Below are 24068 nucleotides of genomic sequence, written 5' to 3'. Positions count from 1 at the left end.
GTGGGTTTTTTTTCGAGATGTAACATTTGGAAAAAGCGATCGCTCAAACGAGAAAACAGGCCTTTAGAAACTTTTTATAACATAAAGCGTGTTTATTACCGGGACGCAGCTTTATGCGCATTAGAATCTGGATCAACTCTTTCAAATATCTAGTTGTATAACTTGGGTTATCAATGACACAATGTCTTTTTCTCCCACTGGATGGAGTGAATTTTATTCTATATTTATACGGGTAATCATAAAGCATTATTATTTACAATTATGGTCAATAATTAAGGGCGTACATATAATTTTCGTTAATATTCAAAGTTTGAAAAGAATTTCATTTTAAAATAAAAATCCTGGCTATTCTACAGTGTTGTCCTCTAGCCAATAAGGATGTTTTTTTAAGTTTATTTCAACAGTTTTTATAGGTTGAAACTCATTTTCTTTCATTCAGGAGAAAAATGATGGGTATTTGTAAACCAACACATCGGAAGTCTTGTTACTATAAATGGGCCCCGGCACTTGACGTCAAGGACCTTTGGAGTGTTTGGCGGCCTCCGTATCAGATAGAGGCTTGACTAGGGACCTCCTCAACGCATGCCGCGCCAACTCAAATTCAACCAATCAGCACACTTTTGAAATACGCTAAACGAAGCCGCCTTCCGCCAGTCCAAACTTTTAGGTGCGGAGTTCTTTACTAAATGGAAAACAAGTATAGCATTGCCAATCATAATTACCATACAAATGGCATTTCAACTTGTATTATTTGTCAGAATGTTTATGATTCTAATCATTGATAACTATAAACGCTGTGTATTGATTAAAAGTATGTTTATAACGAAAGGCATGAATACTTCAAACGAAATATATCGAAGGAAAGATATATATATACATTTACACAATTAGTGATACAGATCAACAATCCACATTTCATTTATATGCTAAAAATGCATAGGTATTTATATTGCTGCTACAATACGTAGTTTACATCTTTTATCTTCTCGAGATATATATGCATTCAAAAAAGTTATTTAAGATGGACAAATTAAAAAATAATTAACCTTGGAACGACTCTGTTCTTAGAATATAAAGTTCGAATTGCATGAGTATTCTGTATATGCACAACTTTCGACAAAAATTTGTCTTGATGTTTTCTGCTCGAAAAAAAGAACAGCATAGAATTAGTACTTTTGCTCAAGGTCAAATCTCATGATCAATGCAAAGAATCCCTGCACCTCTTTGTTTCTGTATGGCCATTCCTGTATCTTTTTAAAAGATATTGATATTAAAAATTCAAAAACAAAGCATCGTAAATTATATAAGGAATAAGGAATCATTTTTTGAGTATTATGAGGTGATAATTTCGGTCGAGGCGTGATCAAATCTATCATAAAGCCCTTTGGGCTTTATTGGATTTGATCACGCCCCGACCGAAATTATCACATCATAATATTCAAAGAATGATTCCTTATTACTTATCTTTATATAATTTTAAGCCATCGTATGATTAAATATTTAAATATAAATAAACAAACCCCGCTGGCGCCTCAATTTGGCGTTATTTGTATTATGGGTTATATAGTACAAAATCGATACGTAGTGTTATCACAGGCAAAGACACTGGAAAATGTAAATATATATTCATAACGTCAGACTTTGTATGAAATACGCAATCATATTGTCTTCAGCTGGCTATGTGAAGGTGCATTTGTATGTTTCATGGCATATTATTCTAAAACAATATAACTTAATCTTATCTTCTAGAACAATTCTAAATTATTTGCCAATTCTATCGACGGGGCAGGGAGAAAATCATTCCCGAATGAAATTCCTTGCTATTCCAGTTTGATATTGAATCAATGTTGCAATCAATCCGTCAATATATCAATCAGTGTCAGATAAAACAAACACTTACATGATCAAGATGCATGTATCAAACTCTAACGCCATCTTTGTCTGATATTGCGAGCGGAGTAAGTGTAATCGTTGCCTGTAATCAAACATTTGTATAAACATTACATAAATTCTAGAACTGGGTGAAACCCATGGACTGTCAAAATGTTTATAACCCTGGTCGAACAAACATTCTGAGCAGTATGATTCAGAGGCGGTTATTCTACATACATTTGTCTTCACCACTTGTAATATAAAGTAAATATATATATTAATAGATTCTTCAATTAATATATATGATTGACAGATTTTTGGTATGTAAAGGACGATTCTTATTTGATCGAGGCACGAACGTTTATTTTTCTCCAAAAGTAAAACAAACATGGATAAACTGCCTATTCTGTTTAGTACTCTACAGCGTCTATTGTTAATTTACTGTGCATTTTATTTGGGGTTTCATTGCGTCATCCGCTTTCCTTCTATTGCCCCCTATTTGGTCTTCCACTGCGTCTTTTCTTTATCCTTCTCCTGCGTTTTCTGGAAGGGGGGGGGGGGGATCTTCAGAGTCTTTTTGTTTAGTGCATCCTCCGTATGCTTTAATGTGCCATTTGTTGTGGTTTTATTGCATCCTCTGTGATATTATTGATTTCACTGTTTTTCATTTAACTGTGCTTTCTGTCCTTTGTCCAGTATTTGTCTTTCAAGTGCATCCATTGTTTATCCTTCTACTGCGAATTATGTTTTTAAGATTTTTTTATTATCCCTTTTACAACTTCGGCTTTTGCCTTCAAATCAACAGTGAAGAATGTTAATACTTTTACGATGTTTATCAGCAATCTGTTGATGAGCCTAATAGCTCACGCGAAAAATTCCCTGTGATAACAAAAAAAAATGGTTAAGACTGATATGCAATAGCTCATTAAACCTTTTGTGTAACTACCTTGTGTTCCTGTACTGTCCGTCGGATACCTTTACAAAACTGTGTGTTCTGGAATCCTGTCTCATGCTTCTTGCTTCCACATGAACTGTCTGGAGCTCTTTAAAATCGAAAACGTAAAGCATAAAATCAAAATTACTCATAAAATCCTCTTATTTTTTAGAAATACATTAATACAAAAGAGGAACTATAGTTGATATAATACTGTGACGTCAGATTATGAGAAAAAAAAATAAACTCAGTTATTGTATTCAGAGTAAATGACTGCAACAAAAACGACAACAACAACCTAGCGAAACCTGTGTCTGTTGTACATGTACCTCTCTTAAGCTTCATTACTGCACAGGTCTCTCTCTTTTCGTGCTTGTGTCCGGGGTATATTTTGGAGGCTTTTTGGTCCAGCATCGCTATTATATGAAAGTCTGCTTGTTTATTTTCCGTCATCAATTGTTTATTTCGAATAAGAAATTTCCAAGCACACTCTTTGATATTATTTTTTAAAAACAAGCCGTCATTGAAAATGTAATCATCTAAAATGGTGCCGCTTTAGTAGAGGACATAAATATGAAAAACACTATAAGTGACTATATACGTTTACCTGAACCTTTGAACTTAGAAACCTCATACAAAGTCATTCTATATTTTTTTTAACAAGTGCTCTATGGGTAAAAAAAAAAAGAGGGTCCAAGATTACAACAACAAAAAAGATCCATAGATTTGAAAATTTTGGTTAATGGTCGCTCTTCGTTATTTAACCACACACTGAACACTCGTTTGGTTTAACATGAGACACAGAGTCAAGGATGATATAATACCTTCCGGAGAAGTTCCGTTATGATCAGCTTTATCCTTGGCCTTGGTTCCATATCATTACTATATTTTTCCACAAGGATACACTGTTTGTGAAGCTTGAACCAAATAGGGTCAAGTTCAGAGAAAAAAAATGAACAAATAATATCTGACGGACAGATGGACGCAGGAATAATCGTAAATAAAAAAAATAAACAATATTCAATGTGGTTTTTTTTTCGTCTTCTGAGATAAGTAATTTATTTTACTAAAGAATTGTCAAGTGTATCTCTTTAAGTATTTTTAAACCAAAAAAAACCGATAAAAACTTTTTTTCATTTTTTTCCAGGGGGTCTGGGATTCTAGAGACTTTCTAAGGTAAAAATAAAGTCTTCAAAGTAAGACTGATATTTCTTTTCGTGTTTATACTTTAAAAGTAATACAATTAAAAATTTAAAAGTTTGTATATTTAAGACCTGAAGTGATCACATCTAAAGCTTCTGCCATGCAGATGTATAAAAAAACCGTTTCCTTTCAATTTTTTCTTATGGATGGCTGTAAAAAAAATCAGTTTAAAAAAATCAAGGTCAATGGGAAGATGAAAATGAAGTAAAAATAACCAAGCCAGCTTTATTCATCATCACTAGTTAAGGGTTTTCGGTCCACTCTGCTCCCCATTAACCCTATTGATCACGGGAAGCGTGAGTAAAATACATGTAGGTTTTCTGTATATAACACCATTGAATTCATGGGTTTTCTAATCATACTGTTCAGTTGAAATCAGTTAAATGTTAAGTAATTACAAGAGTTTCCAAGAAGTTGATTATAAAGACTCACAAATTGTTCATTTTTTCGCCAGAATGAGTATGATTTAACTTTATTTTGACAGTTTAGGGGGGACGCAGGGTACCCACCCTTAAAATCCGACACTGTATTGTATCTAATAATGGTCTTTTCCAGAATTGACAGACATAACTTTAAAAAAAAAAAATTGAATAGATTACTTAATCTAGGTTGAAGTTTTATCAAAATTTGTCTGCAAATAAAAGATGCGGAAAACATTAAATTAATGTGTTTCATTCAGAGAACATGAAAAGAGAGATAACTTCTTCATTGTTGAAACATCATTGTCATTCAGTCAAAAGCTTCCCTTATTGAAAAACACAAAGTTATTCTTTTATTTATCCATTTTTTTTCATCCAAACAATTACAGCCCCCCATCCCCTCCTATATAGTGCATGTGTAGCCTATAACAACCCCCTTCACATTGATCCCCGTTTCAAATTCACAGCTGACTTCTTGATCTTCTGAAAGAAAATTACTAATTTTGAATGAACAAAGCGTCCCACTTATAGTGGCCTGTATTGCCCTTAATAATAGCATTTTAAAATAGTTTCATAATTTGATATTGAAATAATTTCAGAAAAAATGCACTTTATATCAAGGCAGAAAACATGCAATGAATGCGTTAATTTTAGGAGAAATAATATTTTATGTACAGGTATATGGGGGCGGGTTCGTCTTTCAAATTACAGGGGGTTTCTGTATACAATTATTTAAAGAATATTGGTTTTCAATGAAATACATAGTGAAAAGAAAAAATTGACATACTTTTAGCACCTGGGTGCAGGGCGCTTTTTTTCCCATATTAAGCCCTGTGGTTATCATAAAAAAAGAAAAACCTCTCATAAATAAATAATTCGGATTTTTTCAATAACATTTGTAATACCTTTACTAAATTCTCTTGGGTTTTGTATATTTAAATTTTGTGAAAATTTTCTCTCATAAGCTTTTCTCAGTGATTCCGGAACATAACGGACTTGGTTTATAATTTAGTTAGAAGAAATACCAACATGGCGACTTTGCGTCCGTCACAACGGATATAGACTGCGTGACTTTTCCTGTAAATTTTACGTATTACCAATCTAATTTTGTATACATTATTGTGCCTGATGAGCATTCGAATGGTAAGGAATCGAACTGTAAGTTAACTTCGAATGGAGTTGGCTTAATAACGCCTGTGTCTATATCTTTAAATGGCAGTTGTACAGGACAGTCTTTACCATAGACTTCAAATGATGAGCTCTGCATTAGAAAGTCGTCCTACGAGTGCCCTTGCCAGAGGTGTGCAAATTACGGAATTTAAGGAAACAAGGGTAAACCCTGAACCAGTAGTTTTAGAAGATAGTGATCTCTTACTAGAACAGTATCTTTCTCCAGGTAAACTAAGACTTCTGACTGGGGTTGATAATTTAGATGACATTTATCGCCTGGAATTAAAAGTCGACACAAAAGAAACAAGCTTGGGAAATTTTGGTTCCCTGCTACCAAACTTAACACAACTGAAACTATCAAATAGTAACATCCCATGCATTCGCGACTTAGGTTCTAGTTTAAGAAATGTTACCGTTTTATGGATGTCACGTTGTGGCTTATACGAATTGGATGGAATATCATCTATGCTAAGTCTAAAAGAACTATACTTGTCATACAATGAAATCTGTGATATAAGTGCTCTAAGCATGCTGGACTCGCTACAAATTTTAGACTTAGAAGGAAACAACATCGATGATACCCAACAGATTCATTATCTTGCTATGTGTTCAAACCTCTCCAGTCTGACATTGGAAGGGAATCCTGTGTGTGTATTACCTACACCAGACAGTAGTGAAACAGAGGACTATGACTACAGGTGGACTGTCAAAAACATCATACCTCATCTTAAGATATTAGATGAAGAAGCACTTAATTTAGAACCATCACCCTCAAAGAAAAAGAATGTATTTGATGATGACTGGGCCTATTTGGAGGAATTGCAGAGAGATGTAGGAATAGGCGGCTCAACAGAAAGTCTTAATTCACTAGGTAAAGAAATGAAAATAGTCTTTTTGATTAAGTGAATGTCAGAAAATACCATCAAAGTTTTATCTAACAAAAATTTCATTAATAACAAATTAAACACATTATTAATTGCTTATATGTTAATAAACTATAACCTGCCCAGTTATGTCACGTCCCTCACCACAGCATTTTTTCCATTAATGATTTCAGACAGTCCTACAGAGACTGTAGGCAGACCAGGCACTGCGTCCCTGCGACCTACAACAGGGTACCGCCCAGGCTCTGCCCTCAGACCCTCCTCAGGGTTCAGACCCCTCACAGCATCCAGGAGACCTGCTACTACTTCTGGGGGAAACGTCAGACCTTTAACTGCAGAGAAGGCAAGCAGGGAGGAAAGTTCAGAGGATAAAAAAATTACAGAGGATGCCTCGAGTGAACTTACCATGGGAACTGTTGTTTGTGGAAATCCATCCAAAGCCCTCTTCTCGCGGCGAAAAATCAATCCAGGCAGTCAAAATACAAATGAATCCACTGGACTAAAGCTGTTTCCTCAATTTCTACACAAACCTGAGCACACATACGATCCTGTTCCAGATGATGACAAGGAGAGAGCAGACATAGTGGCGGAACTAAAGGAGTGGAAACAACATCATGAAAAGATGATGGAGAAGATCAAAGCGGAGAAAGCTCCCCAGGTATGATGTTTGGATAAGTTTAAGTTTAGGTATTGTATGGTAATTTGATTCTTTCTGAATATCGTACTAAATATTTTTGATTAAATCATTCATCACATCCTCACAGTTGTTCAATCTAAAAAATATTTATTAATAAAAAAGTTTTGTTGGTTTTTTCATTAAAAAATGAAAAGGGCGCACCTCTTTTAATGGGATGCTCATTTATAGAGAAGTTACAGAGAAGTTACTTTCGTACTTCATTTGTTACAGGTGTTGGTAATTGATCATGATGATGCGATCAGCATATCTGGTGATGAGGAAGTGACAGATGAAGAAGATGATGATGATGATTTACCCTCGGGTTTAACTTCTCTGGACAACAGTGACAGGCCACTCAGAGAGAACCAGTCCGGCGGTAATGGCCGACCTGTCAGTGCTGATAGGCCAAGCAGCAAGGAACGAAGTGTCAGCTCTAGTCCTCTACTGGGTACGACGTTTTTTATGGAGTCCACATCAATTTGGTTTTATATCATATCATAGATATGTGGTTAAAGTATCGGGCTTGTGAACTACAGATCATGAGTTCGAATCAGCTTCGGGCCTAATTTAGTTAATATTTACTGAATTAAATTTTTGAAAATTACAATTTTTTAACAAAATTGTTAATTTTTCGCATCATGCCATCTATAATAAAAAAAATATTTTTCTCCTAATTTGAGAAATTATTTCAAGGTGTAAACCCAGCTTATACATGTATGAAGTGGATAGCTATTGAAGTCATTCCATAATTTAAAATCATTACCTGGTTCTTGTTCCTCTTGTTATTAAAAAACCCCAAAACTGCATATGTTTTTTAAATCTTTGTAATCTTCAGTTTAAACTGTTTGAAAAGAATAATTAAAAGTATATCTACAGTTATTTTGAATTCAAGAAAAATAATTGTGTTGTATTTTTCTTATTTTATTACAGATCTCCCACCACCACCCACCCCACCCAAAGTGTTGGGCAATGTTCGTGAACCTCCATCTGGTGAACTCCAGGAGGGAATCATTGAGGCCCTGAAGATAGAGGGTCTGACAGCAGACAGCAAGAAGAAAGAGGAACCAGAGGAGCCCCAGGAAACACCAGAGAGCCTCCAGCTGAAGACCCGTCTGGAGAACCACGCCCTCAATCCTCACCGTCCCTGTCCCCCCATCAAGCCCCTTGGGAGGTTTACCATGGACGGGCCAGTCATGCCCCGTGCTCCCCCTCCCTCGGCAGTGGCCAGAAACATGCTGAGTAAAAGCATGGCTGTCCCGGCAAGAAGGACCAGCCCAAACAGTCAAGATTCCGGCACTGCGGTGATCGCTCCGTCTGCGTCTGCTGATCGCCCAGTTCTCCAGAACCGTCCCTTCACGGCACGGGCCGTGCTATCTCAAGTCCGCAGGCAGCTGCCACAGGTTCCAACTCTACCCTCAAAACCAAGCTTTCCCAAATGAGAACTTGTTATTTATTTTTGGCAAAAAAATATATCTGGTTCTTCTGGTTTCTTCCTGGCTTAAATTGTCTTTCATTTTATTTGCTAGCTGATGCATTTACATGTATAAATTCATATTTTGGCCATTTTATCAATAATAATGGATTGATACATCTGTCTTGGACTAACAAGTACATACACATGTTTATTACTACATGTATTCTGATGCGAGGTAATGTGCCTTCAATTTGCTTGCATGAAAATCAACTAAATTGTTTCATGAAATAAATCTACATATACAGTCATAATTTTTTTTTTTAAGTATGAGAATTTTGATTTTCTTTGTGAGGGACAATGTGTGCTAGTTATGACTGTATAACTATAATGCATTTCAGTACAATGAATTCTAGTAATGATGATAAAAGTGTGCTAAGTACTGAAAGTTTTCATGTTTTTACATATCAGTATTTTAATTTATTTCATTGTACAAGTACAATGATATATGCCATTTGTAGTGATACCTACAAAATGTAACATTATTTTGATGAACGCTGAGAATCATATTGATTTTGGAAACAAAAAAGTTTTCTTGTAATGATTGAACTCTTCTTATTGCTAATTTTATGGATGCACTGATGTTGAAAAATTTTCATAGCTGATTAAAGATTCAAATCATTGTGTGGGTTATAAAATCTGAATATTAAAAAAGCAAAATAGCAATTAATTATTGGCTTTATAACGATTATTTTAGTGGATTGTATAATCACATCTTGGTATGTTAGATGGTTGCGAGATATTCAGAACACTGATGAGATATTTTCTGAAATTTAGATGTGGCTGTGTGTTGTCATTCATAGTGTACGTTTATTGAGTTGACTAGGTCTTTTGTTTTGTTTTTTCACTCTGCAAATGTAGATTGTCCTTTTCCACAATAAATATTTCTGATTACAACAATGTGCCTCTTTTCTAAAGACTTTCTAATGGCTCAATTTAGTAGAAAAGGTTTCAAGATTGGAAAAGAAAACATTACGGAACAGTGCGGATCGCAAAGGGCAGTAACTGATAAACAAGCCATCAAGATGGAAACCATTGCTCGTCTGAACTACAATAGCCATAACTCTGCTTTATCGAATCAAATTTAAAATAGAGTGGAGACCTTTCTATTTTCTTTCAATATATGCCAATACTTTTGTTTAACATTGAGCCCCTTTTGTTGTTTTTGATAAGAATTTGAAAAAAAATTTAATTTCAATTCTTTGGAGATCATTATCATGAGAAAATGTTGGTACTTTTCTGTAGCCTTTTCAGCCAAGTTCTTTTGGTTTTTGAAAACTATTTTTTAAATAATTTCACAAAGTTTCAGTCCTTTACAAAAAAAAAAAAAATGTACCTTGAAGATGTTTTTAGTTACATATTTCCACGAAAAACCCTTGCAGTCTATTCCTGACTACTATTTGAATGTTTTTATGAAGATGAGGAAATAATATAAAACTGTCCAAGAATTCTTCAAATTTTAAAACACTATACTGATTTTCCAATTACTGTAAAAATGATGAGATGGCTGTTATCATATATTGCAAACATCCAACATCTGTGGTTCCTTATACAGTGAAAACCAGTATAAGTATAAGTAAGTGTACAGTGACATATACATGTAAATGTACATAATTTCATCCCTTTTGGGTTCTTCTGGGTCACTTCTTGTATCCACACAATCCCAACATCCAACAGTTTAACAGAGATCAAAAGAAATACTATGTACAAGAGACCTGTATTTATTTATCAATACATATACAAACAAAATACATCTTTTGATTTGCTTCAAAAGCATTTACACATCAATTTCATGTTATTTATCAATTCACTTTCAAAAGAAAGTATTATTGCTACATCAACATTGATTTTGTACAAAAACAGTACAACTATGAAACATGACAAATTACAGATGATATTCTGAAGTATAAAGTTGGAAAAAAAGAACATATATAAAAGCTAACATCAAAAAATCTGTATCAATATTTGATTCTAGTTGTATTTATTCAAGTACAATCCAATGTATGTTAGAAAGTAATTAAGAAGTCTACTTTTGCCATCTTTCACCCACAATATATGTACAACATCAAACAATTTAGAGTTCTTATTCATTACATTGATAGATCTTTCCTGTAAAAAAGTCATGAACTATGGTGATAAAGGGCTATAGAGGTTTCACACAGATCATTCAGAATGGAGAAGCACCTGTCTATGAAGGAACAAAGGAGAGCCTGCATAGACTGAGGATGCAAGGCAGAGTAAATCTTTAGTATCCCTGAATAATAGGTGGGTTAGTCTTCATCTTCTTCAGACTCTAAGAAAATATAAAACATTTTGTCAGGACTAAAGTTAACAACTATTATACATATAACGTTTTAGTATTTCATTGTAAATTATAAAGCAATTTATTAAAGTCAAATTTACTAATTGTCTATAACCTGCAAAACCTATACTTCTCATCTATTGACAAACTGACTAATTAACTTTTAATACAGAGGGTTCCACTTTATCTGATAGCAGTTAAACTGATATTTCGGTTATTCTGATTTTATATTCAAACACCAAATAATTTCTTATATATTACTTACTATTTTTTCTGATAATATGATAGACAAAATAGCATCTTTGGTTAATTGGATAGGATTGGGACTGTGTGATACATAAAATATCACACTGTTTTGATCTCTACCCTGGTATCAGCCAGAGCAGTTAGTTATGGTCCATTTCCAAAGAGCGAGGGCTGATAACAGGGACGAGATCAAAAGAATAGTGTGATGTTGTTTATATCATATGTCTAAAGCCAAAGTTTTTTTTTTTCAAATCAATTCAAATTCCAAAGAAACAATTAATTTACGATTATTTTTTGGGATCGTACACAAAAAAAGTATTATTTGCATTTTTATTGGCAACTGAAATACAAACTGCTAACCTTCTGAGGCATTTTCCAGCCATTCCACAAATTTCTTCATCTGTTCCAAGAAGACACTCTTTCCTTTGGAAGAGTGTGCATCTTTATACCATTTCAAGATTACTTCTTCTCGTATTACTTCAGCTATGGACAAATGAAATCATACAGTCACAAAGTTCTCAACACATCAGGCACAATACAGAGTAATCCTCTGGCTGTGCAAATGAAACAATCAGAGGAGATGTCGAAGACAATGAAATTGCTTACTCTTATACAACATGACCACAATCTTCTGAAAGGACTTCATAAAGTTCATGTTGTCGTAGCAATATTCCTGTATCTTGACCAGTAGTGACAGTTCTGCCATGGCCGACTTGGCTACAGCGGCCAGCAGTGGGCTGTATGTCCTCAGATGCTTCAATGCCTGCTCTGCCACTAATTCTTCTTTTTTATTCCACTCTACTGATGCCATAATGGTACTCCATACCTAGAAAATCAACGTTATCATATGTTAATGTATCAATACCAAACATACTGTAGAAGCAGAAATATTCGTTGAGGATTTAATTTCGTTATTTTTGTTGGTAGTATAAATCAACGAAATTTAATCCATGACGAATTTTTAACCCAAGTATTACTGTTTACAAAGAGATTACAATGTAACGAAATTAAATGACAACGAAATCTTATTTCGCTTAAAAACAACGAAATTTTGACTCAACGAAAATATGTGCTTCTACAGTACTTCAAATTTACAAAAAAACTTAAAACTTTGACCACATCCATTTGAAATCTACATATCTGCATGTAACAATGTTGGCCTCCTAGTTCTGACCCATTGGTTGTTCTGACTTACCAACATGGTTACTTCTTGTTCTTTGAGATTATGCTTCTGCATGTGTTCAAGAATGTAAGCCACCATCTAAAAATCAACAGAAATCAGAATTAAGATTTTTACATGTACGAATGTTCCACACCTATCGAAGAGAACAAGAATTTTTATTTTATTTTCTTTTAGCAACAGGCCATGCTTTAATATAATGGTGCGGCTAATCATTTGCTTAGAACAGGATATCTGTCTACACACATACCGGGTAGATATATCATCATTGACTTAAAGTGAATGTACATGACCAGCAAATAAGCAAGAATGTACTGCTTATCATACACATGCACATAAATCTCTTTTTCAAAGATTTACTTAAACGCAAATGTCATCTGATACAAAATTATCATAAGTTTGTTTTCAAAACATCTGAAATGCTATTTCACATTTTGGATCAAAATATTGATATAACTTATCTACCTCTTTAGGAGGCTCTTCATCTTTCATCATTTCTGTGACGTGCTTCTTGAGTTCAACCTTTACTTGATAATTTCTCTGGGTTTCCTGACCAAAAAGAAACCAAAAACAATGTTTAATACATCAGGAGGTAGCATATGTAAAAAAAACAAAAAAAATCAACGACATGAATTTTATTGCAACAGTCACAACCTTAAGACATTCTTCATAGATTACCTGAAAATCAGCAATGGGACCGAGGCCAACTTTTTTGAAGTGCGCCACAAATGTCTCCTGATCTCTCTTGTTGACTGGGAACAATTCCTGCAATCAGGTGAAGTAAAATAGAAACCCAATGAAAAATGGATTAAATTGCTTTCCAAAACACAGAGTTCACAAAGATATCGTTGCCATTTGTTTCACAACTCAAGTTTAAAATGAGGGATAAATAATTGCCTATGCTTTAATAAAATGAATTGAACATAACATGTGGCTTTGAGGATATGAAATGATTTTACCATGCCCTGAAATTCTATATTGCAACACACTATCACCCCAAGGTGCACCAAGAAAGCCATAAAATGAGAACTAGAAAGAGCTCATACAAATTCCATATTTTGATACTGCTTGTCACATGTATGAGTTATCTTAAACAGCAGGTAATACTTACTGGAAGTCTACTTTCCAGTGAAGCTTTCTTGAGAGCGGTTATGATGCTGCTCATATCCTTCTCTGCCAGCCAAGTCTTAAACATCACGTCGGCAAAATCCAGTGAAACTCCTGTAGGTCAATGCATGAGTCAATTTTAGACAAATGAAACAACTATCCAATGCAACAGTTTGCAGGAGAATATAATATCTTTCTGCATGGCTTATTTTTAAGAAAAATAAAGACAGTAACTGAAAATTAATGTACTATACTTTACTTTATTAAGTAGCTGTAATTTTTTTCTCGATTATGCATTCAAGGTAATGATCCATTCATCAAAATACAAATTCTGATGTTATTGATTGAATTGAAGCACAAACTTAATGCATTAAAGTGTACTTGCTAGATAGAAATAAATAACAGATAGATCAAATGAAAACTTTGAACAAGAAACAAATTGACACCAGAGCAAATAGAACAGCTGCAAACCAAAGGCATCTGCTCTTTTTTCATAAGAAATATATCTACAATATGTGGATAAAATGAAAAATATTGAAGCGTTATATGGCAAATCCCCACACATACATGTACATACATCAATAAACACAGTGCTGTCTGCACTAAAATACACTATGTACACATGTATATGTCCTTTATACGTGTACCAAAAAATCAGAGGGTCCCTTACTCAGAATGAACTATTGAAACTATTTCTTTACAAAAGTGTTCAACAAACAACTACAAGCTTTCTTGTATCATGAGCAGCTCCTGTGAACAGTGAATGAGCATCATATTACATCATACGAGTTTTTTGTATCTCAACAAATTAACAGTGCAATTGCTGTACACTTAACACCAATAAAAGGTCAGAAAAATGGAACTCTATTGAAGAACCAAATAAACTTTTGCTCTGATACATGTATGTATGACGGAAAAAGGAATAGCCTCTAGTGAACCACCTATTTATTTCTTTGGTTTGTTGAGCCGAATATCAAATATAATTTTGGAAAGCAATAACAAAGGAGATATTCATTGAAAATTTGAATAAATCAATCATATGATAAAAATATAGCAAGGGTGTTAAAAACATGGTTCTAAATACAAACATGATTATTCCATACTCAATATGTAATGCAAATCAAACAACTTTTCTCTTTTGATGTAAAATTCTATTTTATTTGAAAATATGTTTGAAACTGCGTAAGAAACATCACTAAGGCCACACCAAAATAAATTTGTTGTTCGTCGGACATCTGATGAAAAAAGCCCCAAATATCTACTTAAATAAATAACAAGGGACTGAAACACATTGATAAGTCATTGATTTTATTTTTTTAAGAAGAGTGGGGCGTCTTTATCAACTTCATAAACAATCCAAACTTCAAAAAAAAAAAAACCACAACTGAGTATTTAATATATTACAGAGTCAGGATCATTTGATGGAAAATGGTTTCATTTATGTTTCTATATAATATCATGCAGAACAGCAATTCTCAAAATTATATAAAACATACCATCTTTAACCAAGTGCTCTTCAAATATGCTGGAGAGAACTTTGGCTGAGCAAAAACCATTTCCCAAGAATATGCCAGTGATGATTGCCAATTTGCGTTTCTCATCATCCTTAAATCCTTTCATAAAATACAGGATCTACAAAAGAATTTGTTGGGAATTTAAAATTTTTTGCATAGAAAAATTACCTTGGAAACCTTTACAGAGTTTCAATAGCTAATGAATTTTTTCCCGATTATACGAAATTAGAATATTTTCAAAATTATTATGTACTCAAGTTTTAGAAAGTTGTGATCCCCTGCCATTATAAAATGTTAATTTATGCACACACAAAATATAATGGACGTCAATATCTAGTTGTAAGCTGAACATAACTCATTTGGATTGGAAAGAATAATACATCCACTGGACATAATATAAACATAAAGTTCAATGATTTATGAAAACAAAAATAGACTAATTACTTTTTTTGATCCTACAACAGTTTGGTTTTCAATTAACTCTTAAATTTCTTTCATAAAATTAGAGGTTTGTGATAAATACGAGTGAGCGCTTTGGTAATTTGGACTGTATACATATTATGATATCTGAGGTAGAAATAGAAATGTGGTGTATTACTATTTACTTGTTGTATTCAGCTTTAACTGATCTTACAGTACATGTATCACACCATGTATGGTGTTAATGGTTTATGAAATTCCCTACTAGTACTTGACAAACTCACTTTCTTTAAGGCATCCTCAAAAGATCTTTCCAGGTACTTGTAGCGTCTCAATAGTTTGTTAAAAACCTGAAAATGTGAACGAAGATTATCAAAATAAAGTATGAAAAAATTAAAAAGTTATCTTATTCTAAATTTACTATCTATTCAAATTTGATTGACTTGCCTCATAAAACTCTCTCAATCTGCTTTCATCAGTTCCAAACACACAAACATTTGTTCTAAAGAGCTTTTCTGGATCAGTCGAGTCCTCAACAATGGATCCACCAGGGGCTACAATTCAAATACCCTTGATTAGTCATTTCTAACCTGAAGCGATTGGTGACAGGTTGTAAGATTAAACTCTGTTCTTTCTTTTTCGTTAGATCTATAATTTTGTACATGTACCTAGCTGTCCTCCAGCAAATAAGATGTCAAATAAAACATCAGCGTAACGACGGAAGTCAAGCTTGCCTCCCTGCAAGTCCAGATATTTTGCAACCTATAATGCAGAAAAGTTAAAAAGTATGTCAAAATCCACCTGTCAAAGGGATAGTAAGATTCATGGAAGGCCAATATGATTGAATTAAGGAATACAATTTGGGGTTTTTTTGTGTAAAAACTACAATAGAAAATCTAGAAAATTTCTTAGGGCATATAATTTTTATTTATTGTTTCATGTCAATTCTTAATTATAATGTACTCCTCCAAAGCTTCATATCACTATAAAAGCACAATGGCAATGCTAACCTATTAAAAATATTTAAAATTTTCTTTGAAAATCTTAATATCTTTATTTGTATTTTGTTTACTGTGATTAGTGTTCAAGTTTATGAATGGTATTGCAACAATTTCTTAAAAGGTATAAATACACAGTATTTTACTAGAATCCGCAAATGCATGCACATTGAAAACTAAAGTCAGCCACCTTTAAGTCAGTATAATGTCTTAATTTCTTTTACTGGATAGTGTATTATCTATTCTTTATTTTGATACATGATACAATACTTATTCTCGCCAGTGCATTTACTGTTACCTCATTTTATCAACACACAAAATTTTAAAAGGAAAAAGACATAACAATGTACCGGCAAGAAATGGTACATGGCAATATTGGTCGTAGGCCAGTAGTGCTTTTGATCTATAGTCTGTCCCAAGATATTTATGCAACACATTTGGACGATTTTTAATAAAAATACACTTACCTGTGAAAGAAGTGCAATTGAAATAGTTGAAAGGGATATTTTCCAAGATAATTTCATTGACATATTGTCATCTTTCACTCGGAAAAAATCACAGGAACGAAAACAGATTCCTTACGGAGATTTATAATGGGGAATGTTTACTTTTTTTCTCAATTCGGAATACACTCAGAATACATCGCGCAATTTTTCAAAGTTATCATCCAGGCTGGCTGCAATACAAAATCTCCGTAGACATCTCATTTTTTAGCATTGTGTTGAAACCTGATAAGCTAACAGGGGCGTTTCGATTGAGAAATCTTGGAAATTTTTCATACTTTTGAATGAAAGTTTTCGTTTGAACCCTGAGGTATTTATAAAAATCAAGCAATTAAGCCAAATGTGAATCCAAAATATCTTGGGACTGAGTATAGGCACAAATCAGCATTTGAGACCTTGATTACTTACCAGATCTAAATCATTTCCTGTCTCTGTCAGTCCTTGTATAATTGCATCACGGAAAGATGAAGGATCGTATTTCTCCTTTTCATCTAAAATTTTAAAAAATGAATGCAATCAGGAATCAGTAGAATATGTCTATACTATAAGATCACTTGCATAAACATATCCATTGATATATCATTGAGAACTTTGTTTTGAGAAATAAACATTTATTATAGCAAGCACTACATTCATATTTCTTCTTTAGATTTGAACAAAATTATTATTAAAAACTATTTGATGACCACAGTGGACTTACCCCTTTTCCTAGTTTTCAGACGGTGGCCTGATAGAGAGGGTTTTTCTACCTTCTGACTCATAAAAAATCTGAAATTACATGAATCATAAATATATTTCAAAGTTAGAACTGATTAATAAAATAGAAAGATTTTCAGAGACATTCTTCGTTTTATCAATATTTTCATATAAATTAAAACCAATGGACAATAAAAACATCACCATAGAATGAATCTACAACAAAATTTTCGGAAAGAAGCCATTGCTTTTGACTCCACGTGACCATTTCAATCTAATCGTCCAGTAACACAGTTTATCACGAATGAGTCTCTCAATTTAAACTAAAACGTTGTATTTGAATCATTGTTAACCACATAAATGTGTGATTCCTACAAATAAACATCTTTTACGCACCTTGAAGCTTCCTTCTTGTCCGTTCGCCTCGGATAAAGAATGATCCAAAAATAGAAAGAGAATGCTTGTGCGCTGAAATCTCGTCAGGTGCTATGAGAACGAGATTTGTAGCCTTCGGAAGGCATCGGAAGCTATCCATCTTCGAAAATCAAAGAACTGAAAGTAATGATGGACATTAATATGTTTTACGGTGCGACCGTTGCCCAGGCGAGCACAGCGTGTGATCAAACAATGAACTAATATGTTTTACGGTGCGACCGTTGGGGCGAGCGCAGCATTTGATCAAACAATGAATTATGATAAATCAATAAAAATAAAAGTATCAAAGTAACGTAAATGAATTTGAATGCAAAATAAAATATAAACATGCCTATTTTTTCTTGTAAATTTTCATAATTCATAATTTATAAGATTGTTTATTTATTTAAATAGAATTTATCTCAGTTTTTACAATGGTGTTGAATAATAACGAGTTTAACATAATGTTTATTGCAGTTTATTTCCTCTTTTCTTGCAGCAGACATTTTTCTTAAACTTACATATATAAAATTGACTTATCATAAAGTCCCCCCCCCCCGTTTAAAAAAAAATATAATTTACGTATAAAAAAAATTGCTGATCATATAAGAAAATCGGTTTTGGACCCCCCCCCCCCCCGGGAGGATGTAATAAATGTGAAAATAAAGATACCATTGAGCAGTTAAAGAGCTAAATGCATACTACGCACTCACCATTCCTCACCCGGATTAGAATTTCCCTGATTTTGAGAACTTATTTTTCATTTTACTTGTAAATATTTTTTGAATGATGCTGCCGCGCCCCCTTTTAAAAAACGTTCCTGGAAATTAATTACTGTAAATATATAGTGAATAAAATAAATGTGAGCATTTATCCAAATGAGAGCAAGTTACAACTGTTTCCTATTTAAAAAAAAAAAGATGTCCCCATTCTTTAGCTTTGCAAGATTTTGAGAAGATTTTGGTATTTATATTCCAGCAGATTTACAATAACTACTTAGAGTAATTTCCCCTTATTGTGACGTCAAAGTTGACGTCGGTCAAGTGCCGTCTGTCTCTTTGAAAAAACCCTGAAAAAAACCCTAAGTGAAATATACTGTTTTGTTTACTAAATAGCATGATATTCATGAAATTACACAATTTATCTGTTTCTCAAAGTTTTACTTTGATTCTCGCGAGAAGGAATCAAGTCTAGTGAGATCGTCCGACATTGATAAATTGCATTGTGGGTCGAAATTTACTGACTCCGAAAAATTCTGTGGGATCAATGTGCAAGAAATCTATTGTGACGTCACTCGAAGGAACGACAACTCTGTTAGTCTTATGTAATGGAATTATTCTATTTACAATCCATGATGTACGTAGTCTTTTATCTTGTTCTCGTGAGAGTTTGAAATGGGAAACCATATTTACAGGGAATTACTGGGACGATTAAAACAAGGCATTACTGGTCCGATTTACTGACGCCAAAAAAATCCGTTGAATGAATGTGCAACTAGTCCGAATTTTCTATTCACACACGCCTTGCCGGTAGAGCTCGCTTCGCGCCGGCGCTGCGCGCCGGCGAGCTGCGCTCGCTATAATAAATCAATAAAAATAAAATTAACAACGTAAAATTTGAATGCAAAAAAATAAAACATATCTATTTTTCAGTAAATTTTCATTATTCATAGTTTATAAGATTTGTTATAATTTATTTATTTATAAGTAGAACAGTAGTTTAATCTCAGATACAATGTTGTTGAATAATAAAGATTTTAATGTATAAATATTCATTGCACTGTATCTCCTCTTTTAAAGTGATTGTAACGTCAGTTCATTCCCCTTTTTTTGCAGTAGACATTTTTTCTTTAACCTACATATAAAACTTGACTCATCATAGAGCCCCCCATCCCATGTTAAAAAAATAATATTTCATTTTTTTTTTCAATTTACACATAGAAAATAGACTTAATATGGATTTGCCCCCTCCACTTTTAAAAACAAATAATTTTCAATTATTTTTTTTTTAAATTTACACTTAAAAATATTTGCTTATCATATTAAAAGAACATGCCCCCCCCCCCCCCCATGTAATAAATGGAAATGAAAATAAAGAAACCATTGAACTGCTAAAGAGCTGAAGGATTAGATGTTTTGTTGCTAAGAATGTTACGGGACCAACCTTACTTTGAGAACTAACGTTACATATAAGTAAACTGAGATATTGGAGTATATTGTATTTATGAAAAATATGAATAGGTTTTAGACATTTTTGAAACCAAAAAATGAAAAATAAGATTAATATAAAGAAAATATATTGGCCAAATATTGAACATTGGCAAAATCTCTGATCATGAATAAACATTTTACATTCAAAATGGAAACTATGGTGGTGTCTGCAAATTTTTCATATCATTTATGCAGTTTTCTGGTTTAAAAAAGTTTGGTATGTACTGGTGAAGGGCTGTATAAGAATGAAAACCTCATTAACTAGTAAACTATGTGCAATTTGTGGCGTTTGAAAAATGACTTTATTACTAAAATCTTGAAACCTGAAGGTTTTGGTTTTATAAATGGAGAAGAGAGCACCATTGGACGAACAATTACAGATTGATGTCTGTGACTACTTGTTTTATATATTACCTCATTTTAAATCATTTCAGGCAAGGTCTATCACTGCATTCTTTCTTTGTTGTGCGTTATAACCAAGAATGTTTAGACCAAGATTACAATATGACAGAACAGAATATAAAATATATAATGTGTGAGTGTGCGTTGACATATACATGTATAAGAGATATATGTACTATTGGTAAATTTATTTTTAAGATACTTATGTTTATTCTAATTGACCATTCGATACCTTGCCAATAAGTTGTCACACTAGTATACTAGTACATCTTAGGTATTTATTTATTGTAGTCGCTTATCTTAGATTAGCCTACATATATACCTATATACACATAGATGTCATGATTATTATTTGGTTCAATTTTCTGACATGTTTCGGATCTACCTATTATCTATATTCTCATTAACAGGTAAAATATCGATCTATTTGTTTGGAAAAACAAAGCAGACTTTTTTCTATATATGAGTATTAATATGATGCTACATAATTGTAAATTAAAATCGTGTTTTAAAATCATGTTTTAAAAATTCACAAATTTATTGTTTACTAATTCATCTGCATGGTGTATGCATACCAAAATTGGCAACAGTGTCAATTTTTAAAATGCCGATAATTCTTCCGTGTTTCATTCATTTTGATTTTTGTTCATCATTCTTTAATGACAATCAACTTTAAATTGTCATTCATTCCAACACCTGCTCTTCAAATATGATTTTCATTTTATGTACAGTGTATTTTTTATTTTTATTTTTTGGTTTAAACTCAGGGGTGCTTGCTCAGTCAACCTGTCCCCACGGCTGGTTAAAGAATGACAATTCCTGCTACCTTTTTGTAACGCATGTTGACAATGACTGGACAGAATCAGAGGTACAATGTACTCTAAGTACGCCATGTCCTAACGACAAACATACCGGTATTATATCTGGAATTTTTTTTGAACTCTAAGAAAGTATATGCAACTCACTCGGAAAAAATTGTTTCAGTATTTCTGTCACATGATTGGATCCAAACTGGTGGAGATTGAGACAGAAAAGGAGAACAACTTTCTGAAAAACCACGCTCGGTCCGAACATCAGCACGGTACAGCATTGAAACTTCCTGAACGTTTCGTCTTCTAATCTTTGAAAAAATAATTAAAGGTTTTTACACTGTTACAGTTAGTCCATATTGAGATTAATGAACGTCTATTAAAGCAAAATCCGGTTTTTGGATCGGGGGCACGGATGCTGTGGTCGAGGGGGAGTGGATATGGATCACATCACAGGCCAAGTTTTCTTACGATGACTGGGCGGACGATTTCCCTGACGATTACGAAGGTAACGAGGACTGTGCTCACTTGTGGTCCGGTGTGAACTACTCTTGGAACGATTCCCATTGTGACGAGAGAATGAACTTCATCTGTGAAAAACCGTAAGAATTCATAGCTAAACGTTAAATTACTTAATTGAAGCAAACATCAATGTTAAAAGTTCAATGGGATATGAACTTGATTTATCACGTGATCAAATCAAATGATTAAATCATTCACTTTTACAAAGACGTTTAATGAAAACGTATTCACCTTTTGGAAGATTAAATGATTCGAACATTTCTTCAACAAAGCAAATGGTTGATGTACGCTTATTTCTATTTTTTTTTTCGTGTTTTATGTACTGTATACAGGGTTATTTTCGCTCTGTGTTATTTTCACCCTTCTTCACTAGCAAACGGTTTTGCACCGTCTTGAATTCGCCCAAACACAGGTTAACGTTTGTTTAAAGAGAAATAATATAAGATCTTGGAATTCGTCCAGTCTTTAATTCGCCCGCTGACAACGAGGGCGAAACGGGCGAAAATAAAACGGGGGCGATTATTTCCCTGTATACAGTATTGCTGTATTCTTTTCAGTTTGGATGAAATGCTCATCATCGGGAGAAAATAGGTCCATGGTCTACCAATATGTTATCGTGAAGGTTCCAAGATTTATGCATATATACATGTACATTTATTGATAATAAAACCAACGTGTATAAATCATCTTACATGCAAGTAAATTTCATCATTTGATGCTAGAAGAAACTCACACATATATAGTTGGTATACTTAATTCATACACATAGAAGAATGATTACATTTGTTTTCGACATTAGTTCTGTTTCAGGGATTTTTTCAAAAGATGCATTTGCTTACCACAATGGACGTAGACCATGTATTAATACAGCAAATGCAACTAACAATTTCATATTGGTTTTCGTATTGTTAATAGCTAGCTACTTATATAGGATTATAATATAATATTATAATACATCCATTGAGGACAATGTATCATTTTGATCTTTTATTTACATTTAATTTTAAATAAACTCAAAGTTAATCTATGAATGATCTTATGGGGAATTGTGCAGGACATTAAGACTGCAATTCTTCTCGTTCCAAATCAATGTGATGCAGAGGAGGCTCAAGAATTGGCCCAGCAGAATGGCGCTTGCGATGTTTTATGTATATTTTCATCATCAAAGTGTGTTCACATACGCGACATGATATGAAGAACATTAAGATCAAACATGATCTGCAACTCCACACTCCGAGTTCTATGGAATAATTTCATCAGTCTACCATTGGATATGTTTTGAGTAGACTCAAAAGAGGTCCTAAATCCAGAATAACCATGCATGCAAATGCTATAACGAGTGCATACCGGTATTTGAGGTATTAGACACGTATTGCTCTCCATAAAGATATAGAAACACGAAAAACCATGTTTTTTCTGACAAAGCTGTTGTTTGTTTGTTTTTCGTTTCTTGGTAGTGAGGCATCATATATGAAAATAAATGAATGCTTTCTCTTTTCTGGATTTTGTATGCTTCTCCAGGATGTAAACGTTTTAAGCAGCTAAACTGTATATATCATTGGTTCAACACTAGACTATTTCCTGGAAGACCTGCATGCAGTTCCACATAATTAAAAATTCTTTACTCAATTATTTTGTTAACATATTCAAATCCATCTGTTTTAAGAATTTTGAGTTGTTTCGTAAGATACTCGTTAAAAAGACTCATTAAAGACTGTTTCAACAAACCAAAACTTGCAAACGGATGATATTGCCTAAATATCACCTTTTTTAAAACGAAAATTCATTGACATTCAGTTTTTTAAAAGTTGAAATTTCTCATAATGACCATTACAAAAAGTTTCAACTTGTGAAAACTTGAATATAATCTGTATTCCAGGGCAAAAAAAAAAATACTGCCTAGATTTATTTGACGATATAAATCATGCTACCTAAAAAAAATTTTTATTTTCAATTGAAATTGTATACTAACAAATAGGTTTTCAACATATATATATACATGTCTCAATCTAGCCGAGGATGCTTTTTTTCCTTATCGTGATTATGTCGAACAATATATTGAAGTATTCGCATGATGAGTTAGATATAAACATGCATAAAAATAAGACCTTTTAAA

General features: G+C 33.2%; 3 protein-coding genes across 3 annotated transcripts; 2 read left to right on the top strand and 1 right to left on the bottom strand.

Annotated features, from left to right (window-relative positions):
* Positions 1–5451: 5451 nt before the first annotated feature.
* On the top strand, positions 5452–9530 carry LOC105346054 (leucine-rich repeat-containing protein 56). The gene is made up of 4 exons (XM_011454507.4): positions 5452–6469; positions 6656–7140; positions 7390–7606; positions 8089–9530. Exons 1-4 carry the CDS (start codon positions 5641–5643, stop codon positions 8595–8597), a joined length of 2040 nt encoding a protein of 679 aa, XP_011452809.3. The 5' UTR covers positions 5452–5640; the 3' UTR covers positions 8598–9530.
* Positions 9531–10334: 804 nt separating this feature from the next.
* On the bottom strand, positions 10335–18104 carry LOC105346056 (eIF5-mimic protein 2). Its single transcript, XM_011454508.4, has 14 exons — positions 17992–18104; positions 17600–17667; positions 17308–17390; positions 16067–16160; positions 15846–15952; positions 15683–15748; positions 14961–15096; positions 13469–13578; positions 13036–13122; positions 12823–12906; positions 12373–12438; positions 11784–12003; positions 11538–11660; positions 10335–10922 (listed from the first exon to the last, which is right to left on the bottom strand). Exons 2-14 carry the CDS (start codon positions 17658–17660, stop codon positions 10900–10902), a joined length of 1260 nt encoding a protein of 419 aa, XP_011452810.1. The 5' UTR covers positions 17661–17667; positions 17992–18104; the 3' UTR covers positions 10335–10899.
* A 2838-nt stretch (positions 18105–20942) lies between these two features.
* Positions 20943–22665, top strand: Perlucin (perlucin-like protein). Its single transcript, XM_011435114.4, has 5 exons — positions 20943–21031; positions 21389–21489; positions 21606–21702; positions 21816–22032; positions 22510–22665. Exons 1-5 carry the CDS (start codon positions 20992–20994, stop codon positions 22541–22543), a joined length of 489 nt encoding a protein of 162 aa, XP_011433416.3. The 5' UTR covers positions 20943–20991; the 3' UTR covers positions 22544–22665.
* Positions 22666–24068: the final 1403 nt, after the last annotated feature.

This window comes from Magallana gigas, chromosome 5 (assembly GCF_963853765.1).
Source record: "Magallana gigas chromosome 5, xbMagGiga1.1, whole genome shotgun sequence".
Taxonomy (NCBI): domain Eukaryota; kingdom Metazoa; phylum Mollusca; class Bivalvia; order Ostreida; family Ostreidae; genus Magallana; species Magallana gigas.
Note: the sequence above shows the minus strand (reverse complement) of the source record. Positions and strands in the feature narration are given on the sequence as shown.